The 16,089-nt window shown below is 51.0% G+C and overlaps 1 protein-coding gene across 3 annotated transcripts in view; it reads left to right on the forward strand.

The window, feature by feature from the left end:
* The first annotated feature begins 419 nt into the window (after nt 1-419).
* Nucleotides 420-16,089, forward strand: part of LOC147881618 (extra-large guanine nucleotide-binding protein 3-like) — a 55,269-nt gene continuing 39,599 nt past the window's right edge. Inside the window, exons 1-4 of one of the 3 annotated variants that reach the window (XM_087401287.1) lie at nt 420-1,767; nt 1,875-2,012; nt 2,217-2,321; nt 3,150-3,335. In XM_087401287.1, the coding sequence (XP_087257413.1) occupies nt 526-1,767; nt 1,875-2,012; nt 2,217-2,321; nt 3,150-3,335 (1,671 nt within the window). In that variant the 5' untranslated portion in view covers nt 420-525. The remainder of the gene's footprint in view (nt 1,768-1,874; nt 2,013-2,216; nt 2,322-3,149; nt 3,336-16,089) is intronic. The other 2 variants (XM_087401288.1, XM_087401289.1) reach the window with 2 other exon arrangements.

The raw sequence follows: 16,089 nt of genomic DNA on the forward strand, positions 1-16,089 counted from the left end.
CTCAAGTGGTTTGGGCATTGGCCCTCCTAACATGCTGCCTGTGTTCGAATCACCTCGGGGATGACCTGGCTAAAGCAACATATAACCAATGTAGAGCTACCAAGTGACGATCTCCTTCTTCGTATGGGGAAAGAGAGAGAGAGAGAGCGCTTTGCAGGAGGTGAGGTGTGGAATGCGACGGTCCATATTATCTGTCCCGCAGCTGCCGAGCGAGGGTATGGGAATTGTGTTTGAAACGTGATAAATTCATGCAGAGCGAACGAACTCACCATCACGTAGGCGTTGCTGACGTAGAAGTAGGTGACTGGTCTCGGACAAGTCCTTTTATCGTCAATCAAAAGTCTTGCACCAAACGTCAGCCTTCCGGAAGAACGTCCATCTTCCCTGCCGTTGGAGTCAATCGACGTGCGAAGCGCAGTTCCACAGTCGATCCTGCGCGCAGCCAAAGCATCGTTGCTACCCTGAACGCGACACTCTCAGCTAGCTCCACCCATTCCCTTCTTCAGCTTCTCCAGTATTGGAGCTATGGCTTCCCCTTCACACATCAGTATTGGAGCCATGGCTTCCCCTTCTAACATCGCCGACGACGACGATGACTCCCTTGCATGGAGCCTCCTCCTCCATAGCTTGCTCCCCCCCGGCACTCCCCTCCCCGTCGATCAGGAGCACCTCGACTACTCGTTCGCTCTCGAGTATCGTGGCCCCCCGCCTTCCTTCCACGTTCCCAAGGCCCAGGCCCTTGACGTCGTTCCCATAGCCACAGTACCCAGGAGCACGGCCACTAGCCATGGCTGCAACGCCTCCTCCATCCAGCGACGCAAGCCCTTGCTCTCTGTCCAAGTCAGGAACATCGGTCAGCTTCCCGAGGTTGATCTCCTCGCGAAACCAAACGCTGTTCCTTCCCCCGTCGAAGGCTTGATAGAGCGCACGGCGCAGCGCGAGACGAAACAATTGGCGTACTCTCAAGCTCCTTCCCCTCCGAATTCCCCCTTCAGCGGTCTTTCTGCCACCCCAGAAGTCACGCCATCCGCATGCTTCATCTCGTCTCAGACAAACGGAGAGCCGGATATTTCTCCCGCCGTTGAAACCTTGCCTACCCCGTGTCCCGAATCGCCCAGCTCGCTTGTTTCCAATGAATCTCTTGTTTCCGATAAGACAACTCTTCATCTTATGTTTTCGGACAGGATGTCTTCGCTCGAAACCTTAGTGTACCAGGAACCGGAGAATATCCCATCCAAGGTGGAGCGATTTGAAGCAGTTGGGCACACGTCACTCGACCAGAAATTGAATGGATCTCGAAGCACAGTCCAAGCGCCCGTCGGGAACGCGGATTCCTCTCGTCTTAAGCGAATGAGAAGGGGCAAGTGCAGTCGCTGTTTGAAAGGTCACGGGTTTCAACAGAAGGAAGCATGCTTGGTCTGTCGTGCTGAGTTCTGTCGTAAGTGCATGCTGCTTGCAATGGGATCTATGCCGGAAGGCCGCAAATGTGTAGGCTGCATAGGACAACCCATCAATGAATCGAAGAGAGGTAACTTAGGGAAGCCCTCCAGGCTTTTCAAGCGCACCCTCTGTCCTCTAGAACTAAAACAGATAATGAGGGCCGAGAGAGAGTGTCCAGCGAATCAACTACGGCCAGAGCAAGTATTCGTAAATGGACGAGAGCTTACAGCTGAAGAACTGGCGGAGCTTCTGGGTTGCAGAAATCCTGCACTCAAGGTGAAGCCTGGTAGATACTGGTATGATAAACAGTCTGCACTATGGGGAAAGGTGTGAATTCAATAAAACGCCCCCTGTAAAGTTTCTGTAATGCTTCAGATTGCCTGAGTAGAAGAGTAATATTGCTATCTTAATATGGCGAGTACAATCTGTTGCAGGAGGGTGAAAAGCCAGACAGAATCATAACTGCTGATTTGAACGTGGGTGGTGCGCTCCTCCACAATGCTAGTGGGGGCAACACAGGCGTTTACATCAATGGACGGCAGATCACCAAAAGTGAACTTAGGATGCTTAAGGTGGTAAAGTTTGTTGTTGTCACAACCGAATCGAGACATTGACCTTTTTTCAAACTGCTCATCTTTTTAGTTTTTGAATACAACCTGATAATTTGTACGCCACTCACTACGGCGCTGTGATTTGGATAGCTACTGCTGATGAGTGTCTCAAAGGTCTACAAGTATCATCTCTGTGCACTGAGTTTTGGTGCAATTTACGTGCAGTTTGCCGGTGTCCAGTGTCCGCCTGGCACTCATCTGTGGGTTTATTCAGATGGAAATTATCAGGAGGAAGGGCAAAACAACATAAGAGGAAATATTTGGAGAAAGGTAAAAGCTCTTTTGCGAAGCTCCTCTTTGACGTGACTTATTTGGCATGGATATTTAGCACCAAGTCCTCTTAAGGTTTTAGGCAGAGGAGAAGAAAACAATCTACTAAGTAGGACTCCATTGATTCCATAGCTCACAGGGGGATACTCAAGTTGTAGGTCAGCATTTTTGTGAAGGCGATAAGACTCGTACAGTTGCAGCAGGAAGGCCAAACGGTCTCACTTCAGACTAGCGTGATTTGGATTCTAGATGATATGAAGGTGAACTTTTAGGCCAAAGGCCTTCCTCTAGAGCTTTGCCCTCGAAGGTCTTCCCTAACTATTATTCTGCTGCGGGGGGTTTAATATACTTGCTTCTCAGACATGTACATCTTGAAATAAAGTCACTCTTCAATAGTGTTTTATGACCTGTGATGACCGTTTCCCAATCTCTCTAAGCTCCAAAGCTTCCTTTGACCTATGCTTACCTGCAATATAGTGTACAACGTTAACTCTTGTCTAGAGTCTTTAACCCTCTTTCTGAAAAAGAATGACAATGAGATTATCATATCTAAGATTCCCCAAAGGAATATGTGTGTGATGGGGCTAACTTGTTTATATGGGCTAATTTTGCGTGGGCAAACTGACACTTCATGGTCTGTATTGTGTTAGAAACGTAACAGTGGTTTTCAAACCATGAGCTGCTTCTTCCATTATGTCACAAACAATGCATAGGCAATTCTCCATTGAATGCTACCGTAAAAACTTATTTAGAGTGTTAGTCTTGATATGACAACCCTTCACAATCTAATATGCCTTGGCTTGGAATGTTGGTAAAATTGGTAGACAGGCATTGGTACGGCTTCTTTATCCTGTCTTTTGCTTGCCAAGACCTTTTCACAACTCCAATGGATCTGGGTATAATCTCAACAATAGCTCTATAGGGGCAGTACTGCGTTATCTGGAGCAGAGGAAGACTCACAAGCTTTTACTCCTTGGCCATGAAGGCTCAGGTACAAGCACTATATTCAGACAGGTAAGGAAAGGCCAGGTTTGTTTTTACCGTGTTGCTGCTTCCTTAATGTGTGTGGAGGATGCATGCATGCTCTGGCCTATGTCTTGATCACATGTCATGTTGGAAGCTTGCACGTGTTTCAGCAAAAGCATATTTCTTCATCCCAAGCCATTTTTAAAGCTTCTATTTAAACTTGTATAGCATGTTGATATGAGTCTCCACTTCCATTATCTCACATTAAAAACAAATGTTTTTCTTTGAACCTGAGAAAAAGCACACCAAAATACACCATCTTGTTTGCACAAATCTTTACAGCAAAGGCCAATAGCAACCTCATGTGGGTAACCAATAAAAACATTTCTTGGTAGCACAAAGCTCAGCCATAAGTGGTAAGACCTTGTCATGGAATGTGCATCAAAACCATGCACTTAGTTGCAATCTTTCTACACCCAAGCACTGGGCTGGGGGAGAGTGATGGTAATAAAACCATGCACACCAAAATACACCATCTTGTTTGCACAAATCTTTACAGCAAAGGCCAATAGCAACCTCAAGTGGGTAGCCAATAAAACACATTTCTTGGTAGCACAAAGCTCAGCCATAAGTGGTAAGACCTTGTCGTGGAATGTGCATCAAAACCATGCACTTAGTTGCTTTTTTCCGCACCCAAGCACTGGGCTGGGGGACAGTGATGGTAATAAAACCATGCAATTTTTTGCAATCTTTTTGAAACCTGATTGTGAGATTATGCTTGGGTATTGATGAGAACATAAACGTACCTTTGCTTCCTAAGTGGTTTATTCGTTAGGTTTTGCTTTGATCCTTTTCATCTCTCTCTCTCTCTCTCTCTCTCTCTCTCTCTCTCTCTCTCTTCACAAGGCCTTACGATCATGCAAAGGCTGCCACATGTTCTGAAACCGGCCTCTAGCAAGCTAAAGGGCAGTGATCTACTATTGACTGGGTATCCACATCAATACAAACACAAGATAATTCCAGCTGCTCTTACAAAACAACTTCAAACACACTGAAGGGGAGGCTAGAATGCCCCTGCAATACACGAGACACCGATTGGTGGCCCCAAATGCTTTGGCGCCCCTTTCGGTATTTATTTAATTGTTCTGGCAATGGGACATGTTCTACAACAAGGGCTCACCCCTTGCACTCTGCCTAGCTGGCAATTCCACTATCTAAGCCAATTCCTCGCTTCAAAATGCATCCAATCCCTAATGCACACTAGAATCCATCTTCCAAGGCAAGGCTAAGGCGTTTTCCATTGTTTGTGTCCACTACAAAGATGTCCAGGCATTCTACAAGATCATCCAGCTTGCTTCAAAGGGTTCGGCGGTCCCACAAGCCAATGTCCAGCCTCTCAGGGCGACACTGCAACAACATACATACCAAACGACACACATGACCTCAAAGCAGGAAGAAATCCACACACTGCCCCTCTGGCACCAATCCGGACACACCCTCTATAACTAGGTCTTTGTCCACAACCTGAATGGCCAAGAGGGAGCTTCCAGCAGCAAAAGAGCAACAACAAACTTCAAAAATGGCAAGTGGAAACCAAAATTAGGGTCAGAACGACCATACCTGCTGTCCTTGGAAGAGAGGCGAGCCTGCCCTCGCACCTATCCTCTGTCCAAGCCCCCAGCAGCGCATAATTGACCCTAAGTCACGATCAAATGAAGCAATAGCAGCAAATGAGCTTGAACCCGCCATCTATCTAGCTCCCAAGTGCTCTCTTTTAGGTTAGAACACCTCTAGAGGGCAACAGATCCACAAAGCAAAGGCTAGCAGGAGAAATGGGCAGCTAGGAAAGTGAGAAAAAGAGAGAGAACGGGCTGGAATTAGAGAGGGCAGGAGGATTCAGCATGGAGAAGATCACAAGGAGCAGAGCAGGGCGGTTGAGCCTGCAAGGAGCCTTGGGATGCGTGCAAGAGAGAGGGAGAGAGAGCAAAATCTGCATCGAAATGAGTGCTCAATCGTTCGCACAGCTTGCCAAATCTGCCTTGAACGACGTGCCAATAGTTTGTACTATCAATATGGCCAATGTGCCTCGGGATTCGTGCCAGTTGCCATACAACACGAAAAATCGTCCGTACAGCAGCTATGGTGCCTCGAGATGTGTGACAGATTAGTTGTATAGTCAATTAATTTGTGCTACAGCATCGGATTGCGTCTGCATCGAAATGAGTGCTCAATCGTCCGCACAGCTTGCCAAATTTGCCTTGAACGACGTGCCAATAGTTTGTACTATCAATATGGCCAATGTGCCTCGGGATTCGTGCCAGTTCCCATACAACGCAAAAAATCGTCCGTACAGCAGCTATGGTGCCTCGAGATGTGTGACAGATTAGTTGTACAGTCAATTAATTTGTGCTACAGCATCGGATTGCGTGAAGGTACTCATAGGGTGCAAGAGAGAGGAAATTCCGTACACACCCAATGAACGGGCGAAGGACTCAGAGTTCCTTGAATATAGGCTATGGGATGAAGAAAGCGAAGAAGAGCTGAATGCTGGGGCACAGGATAATGAGGAACATGTTCCCTCAGAGCATGCCACTGAGGCTGTGTTGAATTCCTCTCTCTAGTTTGGATCTCCTCTTTGTATGGAATTTCCTCTCTCTTGCACCCTGTGAGCACCTTCACGCAATCCGATGCTGTAGCACAAATTAATTGACTGTACAACTAATCTGTCACACATCTCGAGGCACCATAGCTGCTGTACGGACGATTTTTCGCGTTGTATGGCAACTGGCACGAATCCCGAGGCACATTGGCCGTATTGATAGTACAAACTATTGGCACGTCGTTCAAGGCAGATTTGGCAAGCTGTGCGGACGATTGAGCACTCATTTCGATGCAGATTTTGCTCTCTCTCCCTCTCTCTTGCACGCATCCCAAGGCCCCTTGCAGGCTCAGCGGCCCTGCTCTGCTCCTTGTGATCTTCTCCATGCTGAATCCTCCTGCCCTCTCTAATTCCAGCCCGTTTTCTCTCTTTTTCTCACTTTCCTAGCTGCCCATTTCTCCTCTAGCCTTTGCTTTGTGGATCTCCTCTTTGTACGGAATTTCCTCTCTCTTGCACCCTGTGAGCACCTTCACGCAATCTGATGCTGTAGCACAAATTAATTGACTGTACAACTAATCTGTCACACATCTCGAGGCACCATAGCTGCTGTACAGACGATTTTTCGCGTTGTATGGCAACTGGCACGAATCCCGAGGCACATTGGCTGTATTGATAGTACAAACTATTGGCACGTCGTTCAAGGCAGATTTGGCAAGCTGTGCGGACAATTGAGCACTCATTTCGATGCAGATTTTGCTCTCTCTCCCTCTCTCTTGCACGCATCCCAAGGCTCCTTGTAGGCTTAGCGGCCGTGCTCTGCTCCTTGTGATCTTCTCCATGCTGAATCCTCCTGCCCTCTCTAATTCCAGCCCGTTCTCTCTCTTTTTCTCACTTTCCTAGCTGCCCATTTCTCCTGCTAGCCTTTGCTTTGTGGATTTGTTGCCCTCTAGAGGTGTTCTAACCTAAAAGAGAGCACTTGGAAGCTAGATAGATGGCGGTTCAAGCTCATTTGCTTCTATTGCTTCATTTGATTGTGACTGAGGGTCAATTGTGCACTGCTGGGGAGGATAGGTGCGAGGGCAGAGCTCGCCCCTCTTCCAAGGACGGCAGGTATGGTTGTTTTGACCCTAATTTTGGTTTCCACTTGTCATTTTTGAAGTTTGTTGTTGCTCTTTTGCTGTTGGAAGCTTCCTCTTGGCCATTCAGGCTGTGGACAGAGACCTAGTTATCGAGGGTGTGTTCGGATTGGTGCCAGAGGGGCAGTGTGTGGATTTCTTCCTACTTTGAGGTCACATGTGTAGTTTGATATGTAACCCTTTGGAGCAAGCTGGATGCCTTGTAGAATGCCTGGACAGCTTTGTAGTGGACACAAACAATGGAAAATGCCTTAGCCTTGCCTTGGTAGATGGATTCTAGTGTGCATTAGGGATTGGATGCATTTTGAAGCCATGAATTGGCTTAGACAGGGGAATTGCCAGCTAGGCAGAGTGCAAGGGGTGAGCCCTTGTTGTAGAACATGTTCCATTGCCAGAAGAATCAAATAAATACCGAAAGGGGTGCCAAAGCATTTGGGGCCAATCGGTGTCTCGTGTATTGTTTCCGAGCAGGGGCATTCTAGTAGGATCAAATGTTTTCCCACGACCTCATCTGGCCGGGCCAGGGATGGGAAAATGCCTCATGGCAGTCCCATGTGTGCATGTGGTTCCAACTGTTGACTTTCTCTCTCTAGTTTGGATCTCCTGCTGTCTCTAGCCTTGCACCTTGGAGCATGTTACGTGATCAAACTGTACAAAATTTTCTCTTGCACCCCATGAGCACCTTCACGCAATTCAAGGCTGTAGCACGGATTAATTGGCTGTATGGATAATCCGTCACGCATCTCGGGGTGCCATAGCTGTTGTACGGACGATTTTCCAGAATGTACGATTGTTGGCACAATCCTGAGGCACATTAATTAGATGTATAGACTATTGGCACGTCGTTCGAAGATGGTGATGATCCCAGCAATGGAACCACTGAAATTGGCCTCTAGCAAGTTAAAGGGCAGTGAACTACTACAGACTGGGAGAAGATGGTGATGATCCCAGCAATGGAACCACTGAAACTGGCCTCTAGCAAGTTAAAGGGCAGTGAACTACTACGGATTGGGTATCCAGATCAATTACAAGATGAAAACCACTTAGAAAAAACTTCACACACATTGAAGGGAGGCTAGAATGCCCCTGCTCAAAAACAATACACGAGACACCGATTGGCCCCAAATGCTTTGGCGCCCCTTTTGGCATTTATTTAATTCATCTAAAAATGGAATCTGTTCTTGCCACAAGGGATCACCCCCTGCACTTTGCCTCGCTGGCAATTCCACTGTCTAAGCCAATTCGTGGCTTTAAAATGCATCCAATCCCTACTGCATACTAGAACCCATTTGCTAAGGCAAGGCTAAGACATTTTTCACTGCTTGTGTCCACTGCAAATCTGTCTAGGCATTCCATAAGGCATCCAGCTTACTCCAAAGGGTTTGGCAATCCCACAAGCCAATGTCCAGCCTCTCAGGGCGACATTGCAACAACATAGATATGAAACTGCACACGTGACCTCAAAGTAGGAAGAAATCCACACACTTTTCCTCTGGCACCAATCCGGACACACCCTTTGTAACTAGGTGTCTCTCCACAGCCTGAATGGCCAAGAGGGAGCTTCCAATAGCAAAAGAGGAATAACAAACTTCAAAAATGACAAATGGAAACCAAAATGAGGGTTGATCATACCCGCTGTCCTTGGAAGAGGTGCGAGCTCTGCCCTCGCTCTTGAGGTCCCCAGCAGCACACAATTGACCCACAGTCACAATCAAATGAAGCATTAGCAGCAAATGAGCTTGAACCCGCTCCAAACTCGTATCTATCCAGCTACCAGGTGCTCTTTCGAGTTAGAACACCTCCAGAGGGCAGCAGTTCCACAAAGCAAAGGCTAGCTGGAGAATTGGGCAGCTAGGAGAGTGAGCAAAAGAGAGAGAACGGCCTGGAATTAGAGAGAACAAGAGGATTCAACCTGGAGAAGATCACAAGGAGCAGAGCCCGCAAGGAGCCTCGGGATGCATGCAAGAGAGAGGGAGAGGGAGCAAAGTTAGCATCGAAATGAGTACCCGATTTTCCACCCAGCTAGCCAAATTTGCCTCGAATGATGTGCCAATAGTCTGTACATCTAATTAATGTGCCTCGGGATTGTGCCAACAATCGTACATTTTGGAAAATGGTTCGTACAACAGCTATGGGGCCTCGGGATGCATGATGGATTATCCATATAACCAATTAATCCGTGCTACAGCCTTGAATTGCGTGAAGGTGCTCACGGGGTGCAAGAGAAAATTCTGTACAGTTTGATCATGTAACATGCTCCAAGGTGCAAGGCTAGAGACAGGAGATCCAAACTAGAGAGAGAAAGTCAACACTTGGAACCACAATCCACATGCACACGTGGGACTGCCATGTGGCTCATTAAAGGCTCTAACCCCTTACCAATGACACACTTTGGTTTTTCCTTGGGCCAACTTTTTGAACACTCTAAACCTTGGCTTGGCCCTAGCATTTGGGCCTAGTGGGTGCACCTAGGAATTATTTCCTACTCCATATATCAAACCTTAGGGGTTTTCAATGTCCAAGGGTTTATTCGCACAACAAAAATCAGGTCCCCGTGACATTTGCAGGGGCATAATCTTTTATGCCATTATACTTGAATATACATTAGTTCTCGAGGCAAGGGGAGATATTTCAGTGGAGGCCTTTAATGTATGCACATGGGCCATACGAACAACGATATTGGATTTCTAGGGGGATGCTATTATGCTGCCATAGGTAGATATCAATGAAGCAGACTTAATCTATATGTTAGCAAATAGACACTTGGGGGCTTCAGTATGGGAAATATGTGCATCAGTATGATACAGCTGAGCGAAGAGGTAGAGTAGGTTTGAATTCTGCTTGCCACATGGAGGCCACAGTATGGTTGAGAATGTCTTGGGGTCGTTAGCATTCACTGCACACATCATGAGCCTCATTAGTGAGAGGGTCATAGGCAAGGATCAGAGACATAATGAAATGGAAATGAAATGACTAGAGCAATGAACCAAAATGAAAGTACTCACATGTAGGCCAAAGAGCTTGTAGCTTGATACTTGATTGATTTGACACTAGACAAGTATAACTCTTATATGGAGCACACACACACATATGAACACCTATGCATATGGGATAACTTCTAATGTGACACGTGGCATCCATAGGACATACTAGACTAGAACTCACACTAGAACACACTAGAACACACCAAACTGACTCAACTTGGCTTCATATTCTAACATCCCCCCATGAAGGCAAGGTGAGAGACTACTGGAATGGAACCAAGGACAGAACATGACAGTGACAGGACTGCTAAACTATGCAATGTATGAACTAGACATGGCACTCACAGCCAAGTGCTCCTGCGAGCCCTCCTCCCCCTCTCCGTAGCCTCTACCTTCCTCCGCCTCACCTTACGCCCTCGCCTCGCGCCCCTCGCCCCTCGCCTTGCGCCCCTCGTCGTGCGCCCCTCGCCCCTCGCCACCACGCGCTCGCCTCCGCCCTCCGCCCTCGCCTCCGCGCGCCGCCCTTCGCCCTCGCCTTCGACCTCCGCCCTCCGTCCTCGCCTTCGATCTCCTCCCCTCGCCCTCCGCCCTCCGCCCTCGCCTTCGACCTCCACCCTCGCCTTCGACCTCCGCCCTCCGCCCTCGCCCTCGCCATGCCCTCGCCACGCCCCCCCGCCCTATACCCGCCGCCTTGCCTCACCTCGCCTTCGCCTCCTCTTCTTCCGTCCCGCCCCGCCTCGCCTCGCCTCGCCTTATCCTCCTCCGTCACACCCAGGCTCCATCCCCCGTCTAACTCCCCCCCCTTTTTTGGTGGCAGCCTCTTCCTCATCGGAGATCTCGCAGTTTGTCTTGGCGGTATGGCGGCTCCCTGCCCGGAACCAGAGGCCCAGCCGGACCCTCCCTCTCCAGAAGCCTACCGCGTGATCTTGACAGAGCAACAGTCGTCTCGGGTACAACAGGTTGCCAATGACTTTGCCCTCACTTCAGTCTATGGCAGAGTCATTGGACACTCTCCCTCCAGACCAGCCATCAGGGATTGGCTTCAATCCACTCTTATGCTAGAGGACAGCCACATCGAGGAGGTGGCCCTTATGGGAAGGGGCATCTTTTGGCTTAAACTCTCCACTGCGAAAGCTGCGAGCAACCTGATTGCTGGTTCCCCCACATCTGTGGATGGAAAGATCATCATGATAGTCCCTTGGTACTGAGGATTCAGCGCAGCGGACTTTGATGCTCGTTTCCGCATACCTCGCCACCCAGTGACGCTAGTTTTTTTAGGCCTTGCTGCTGAGTTGCGGCCGATAGTCAGGGACCTGGGTTCCCACTTTGGCTAGGTGATGCATGACACTTTCGTCGACGCGATTGCTGCAGCAGGAGCTCCCAGAGTCCCTGTGGTTGTGGTAGACCCTGCGTCCCTCCCTGCAGTGATTGAGATCGTGACAGATGCTGGCAGCATTACTCAGAGCATGGTAGTCACAGGACAGCCAGGCCAGTGCCTGAGGTGTCACGGCTTTGGGCACCTGGCTGCTGCTTGTCCACGCTTCTCTAGCTCCTCTCGGCCCCCCCGCCCCCCCTCCCCCCGCAGCCCCCTCCCCCTCCCTCCGGGCAGCCACGTCAGGAAGAGCAGAGGCAGTTGGAGTCAGGTCCAGAGGTGGCTGGCGGCTGGACTGAGGTCAGAAGAAAAAGAGTAAAGAATAAGAAGACTTCTGACAAAGGCAAGGAGGCAGAGGTTACCCAGCCTGCAGCAGTGCCTCAGAGACCTGATAGGCAGTCGCCCCAGGGTCCTGGGAGAGCTTCTTCTTCGTCTGTAGCCCGCCCTCCGCAGCCTCAGGTCCCCCTCTCTTCCGATCCCCAGCTCCCTTCCACTCAGCCCCAGCCCCTACCCCAGCCGCAGTCCCCTTTTTCTGACCCGCAGCATCAACCCCCGCCTCTTCCTCTTCAGCCCCCTCCTCTTCCTCTTCAGCCCCAGTCCCAGCCCCAGCCCCAACCCCAGCCCCATCCCTCCTCCCCCGCCCCTCTCAGCTCTTCCGCAGTGTCAGCTTCACCGGTGGTTCCTCAGCCGCGTGCAGCCCCCACTCCCCCTCCTCCGCCCCCCCCGCTAGTCGCTTTCGTGGAGTCTGAGTCGCCTAACCCTCAGCCTCCTCCTCCTTCCCCACCCCAGGCAGGGCACCCTGAGACTGCACCACCCCTGGAGCAGTCTTCCTTGTTTGCTAGCCCGGCCCCCTCAGTTGCATACTCTGGCGGGTCTCAGCTCCAGGAGAGAGAGCTTCCTTGCGACTTCTACAGGTCCGGTCCCTGGGATTATTTGGATGTGGCCGACCTCGGGACCTTCCCAGCTTGCCTCGACATCAGTATCTTCCTGCTCCGTAAAGGGGCGGATGGGAAGATCGCAGCCTTGGCCCCGAGGGATGGCCCCAGCTTTGCTTTCACTTTTCTCAGCGACGGCACCGAGATTTGGACAGACGACTCGGTCTGGGAGGCTCTCAGAGAGCAGACGCACGCTCATATTTGCTCCTGGATAGGCCTGTCGGGTGGACAACTTCTCGAGACTCAGTGGTGTGAGGGTGACGTGCGCCTGCGATGGCGATGCGCCGCCAAGCGTTTCAGATTGATTGTGATCCTCAGGCCCCCTCTGTCGTGGCCCCCCCCAGGATGTCAGAGCCTGGACTCCTCAGAAACTTCGCGCCTTCTACGGGATGACTACCTCAGAGATCTCGAGTTGGCTTGAGAAAGCGTTTGTCCATGGCACCAAAGGCCTCACGCCTTTGCTAAAAGTTTTGAAGAACGGGCCGGATGACCCCGCCTCCCCCTCCAAACCCTCACAAAAGCATCAGCGCCTTCATTCCGAAATATCAACCTCTTCATCGACCTCAGCCGCGAGCAGACAGTTGTTCGCAGCCTACCAGTCCTCATCATGAGCTTACACCTTGTCTCCTGGAACGTGAACGGGTTTCATTCTTCGGCACCCGTGGTCCTAGGAAGCTCATCTTGAGACAGGAACTTCAACCAGCAGTGATTGGTCACTTGGATATACTCCTGCTCCAGGAGCATAAGCTTTCAGTGGCTCATACCCGTCGCTGCGGGAAGATCCTCCCTGGATGCTCACACTTATTGGGAGCCCTCGATCGGTGCACAGGGGAGGAGTGGCGGTGTCTGCACTTCCGTTTGCGAGTCGTTTACTCAGGGAGTTTTTGGCCATGGTACATTGATCCTAGGCCGTGCACTTTGGGTTGGCCTAGAGTTGGAGGGCTTCAAAATAGGAATCCTCAACATCTATATGCATCCACAGACCTCCGATGCAGAGCCACCTTCTGGAGGACACTCACAGAGATTCTCTTAGACATGGATTCGTAAATTGTTGGAGGTGACTTCAACAATCTGGAGACTTTGGAGGACTAGTAGGGCAGAGGACCAGAGTTTACAGGTATAGCTCAGGCAGAGCAGTCCGCTTGGGACTCCTTTCTCTTTGCGACAGGAGGTAGGAACAGCTGGAGAGACCCGTCCTTCCGCCGATGGCACGGGAGCTCGGACTTCTCATGGGGCTTCCGCAGGGAAGGGGGCAGACTCTTGGAGAGACTGGACAGATTTTATGTCAGTGATTGGGCCATCAGCAGAGGTGGTCAGGTGGGTGTAGTGCCAGGGACGACACTCTCCGACCATGTGCCAGTGCTCTTATCACTAGACTCGGCAGCTCAGTCCCTTCCTCCCCATTCGTGCAGGATTCCTGATTCCATCTTCTCTAGGGAGGAGATGCGCAGTAGCATCGGTAGCCTTTGGGATAGAGATTGGGGCGAGTGCGTGAATCTGATAGAGTCGGTGGCGCAGGGAAGGGGGCAGACTCTTGGAGAGACTGGACAGATTTTATGTCAGTGATTGGGCCATCAGCAGAGGTGGTCAGGTGGGTGTAGTGCCAGGGACGACACTCTCGGACCATGCGCCAGTGCTCTTATCACTAGACTCGGCAGCTCAGTCCCTTCCTCCCCATTCGTGCAGGATTCCTGATTCCATCTTCTCTAGGGAGGAGATGCGCAGTAGCATCGGTAGCCTTTGGGACAGAGATTGGGGCGAGTGCGTGAATCTGATAGAGTCGGTGGCGCAGGCTCTGCAGGAGTCTAGCTAGATTTGCCAGTTCGCAGCCCTTCAGGTTCGCCAGGAGTGGTGGGGCAGAGAGAGAGCTCTTCGTAGGGACCTCGCCTCCATTCAACGACTCCAGCAGGCAGCTCCGGGTTTGGAGGAGCTTCGGATCCAGGCCCTTCGAGCCAGAGCCCTTCTTGAGGAGACTCTCCAGCGTCGCTCAGAGTTTTCTTATCACGCCTCCCTCTCCTACTGGGCTTGGAAGGGCGACCGGATGAGCAAAGAGTTCTTCAGGACGCATGGCCAGAGGGCAGCAGGTGACCAGCTCCGGAGTCTCAGGACAGCGGAGGGGCACATCATTACCGACCAGGAAGAGGTCTTGGGGTTGGCTACCGACTTCTACAGGACTCTTTTCCTGTAGGAGCAGCTTGCCCCCCGTACTAGACACTCCCGCGAGGAGGTGTGGAGGCACATTCCAGCCCTTGTTCAGCCCAACATGCAGACGACGTTGATGGCACCATTCACCACTGTCGAGATGCAGGAGGCCTTGATGGCCATCGATGGGCAGAAATGCCCCGGCGAGGATGGGCTTTCTCGCGCTTTCTTCACCTCTTTCTGGGATCAGATCCATCAGCCCCTCCTAGCAGCCCTCCAGAGAATTTTCAGCAGCGGACATATGCCAGAGAGCCTCTCTTCGGGATTGATTTGCCTCATCCCGAAGGGAGGAGATCGACAGGAGATCCGTCAGTGGCGCCCGATCACTCTCCTCACCACTGCCTATAAAATCCTTGCCAAGATGATCAGCACTTCCTGACCTCTCTTCGGGATTGATTTGCCTCATCCCGAAGGGAGGAGATCGACAAGAGATCCGTCAGTGGCGCCCGATCACTCTCCTCACCACTGCCTATAAAATCCTTGCCAAGATGATCAGCGCCAGAGTTCGGCCACTACTTCCTGACCTCATTCATGACACTCAGACAGGCTTTGTCCAGGATCGCAGTATCTTGGATAATGTCTTCACCTTCTCAGAGGCGACGGAGTGGGCTCAGCACAGCGGGTCGCACTTAGCCATCCTACTTCTCGACTTTGAGAAGGCCTACGATTGAGTGGACTGGTCCTTCCTGGAGGGTACTTTGGAGAGACTTGGATTCCCAGTAGGATGGATTCAGGGTATCTCAGCGTTATACAGGACAGCTTCCAGCAGGGTCATCATCGGCGGCAGGATGGGAGAGCGATTTCGATTAGAGAGATCAGTGCGTCAGGGTTGCCCCCTCGCTCCTTACTTGTTTCTCTTCTTCGCCGAGGCGATGAAATACTATCTTTGGGCGAGGTCGACAGGGATCCGGGGTGTTCGCCTTCCCATCAGGGAGGACACGGAGCTCCTAGACTCGGAGTATGTAGATGACAGCGCTGTATGTTCAGGATGATGAGATGATGCTGGAGAGGGTGAGGCTGGCCTTAGAGGTCTTCTGCTCTGCAGCCGGTGCGAAAATCAACTGGAATAAATCAGTTGATTTTCTCACAAACCCTGGGGCATGCTCACAGTGGGGGAGGTTTTTGGGTTTCAGATGGATCCCGCGGGGGCAGACTGCCAGATATCTCGGCTTTCAGTTCGGCCTGGACATCACGCCAGCTCAGCAGTTTCTCCCTGTGCTAGATTCCATACGATGGAAGCTGGCTTTCTGGAGCACTGCTAAGCTCTCTGTTGCAGGTCGTGCTCTTGTAGTCAACCAGGTTCTCCTGGCCACGGCCTGGTATGTGGCCTCTTGTTTGTGCTTCTCGAGATCCTGCGTGGCACAGCTCAGGAGGATGGTCCGCAATTTCCTGTGGTCTGGGGGGGATGGTCTCAGAGATACCAGAGCCAAGGTAGCCTGGCAGACAGTCATTCTTCCGCAGGCTGAGGGTGGCTTGGGGGTCATTGATCCTGAGCTTCAGAGTCAGGCCCTGCTGAGCAAGTTAGTTATCCGCGGTTTGATCCCGGGGGGGCAAACGTGGAAGATGTTACTTCA

Source organism: Dipteris shenzhenensis, chromosome 30, assembly GCF_047967505.1.
Source record: "Dipteris shenzhenensis isolate YYH24624 ecotype China chromosome 30, Dip_SZ_1.0, whole genome shotgun sequence".
Lineage (NCBI taxonomy): Eukaryota > Viridiplantae > Streptophyta > Polypodiopsida > Gleicheniales > Dipteridaceae > Dipteris > Dipteris shenzhenensis.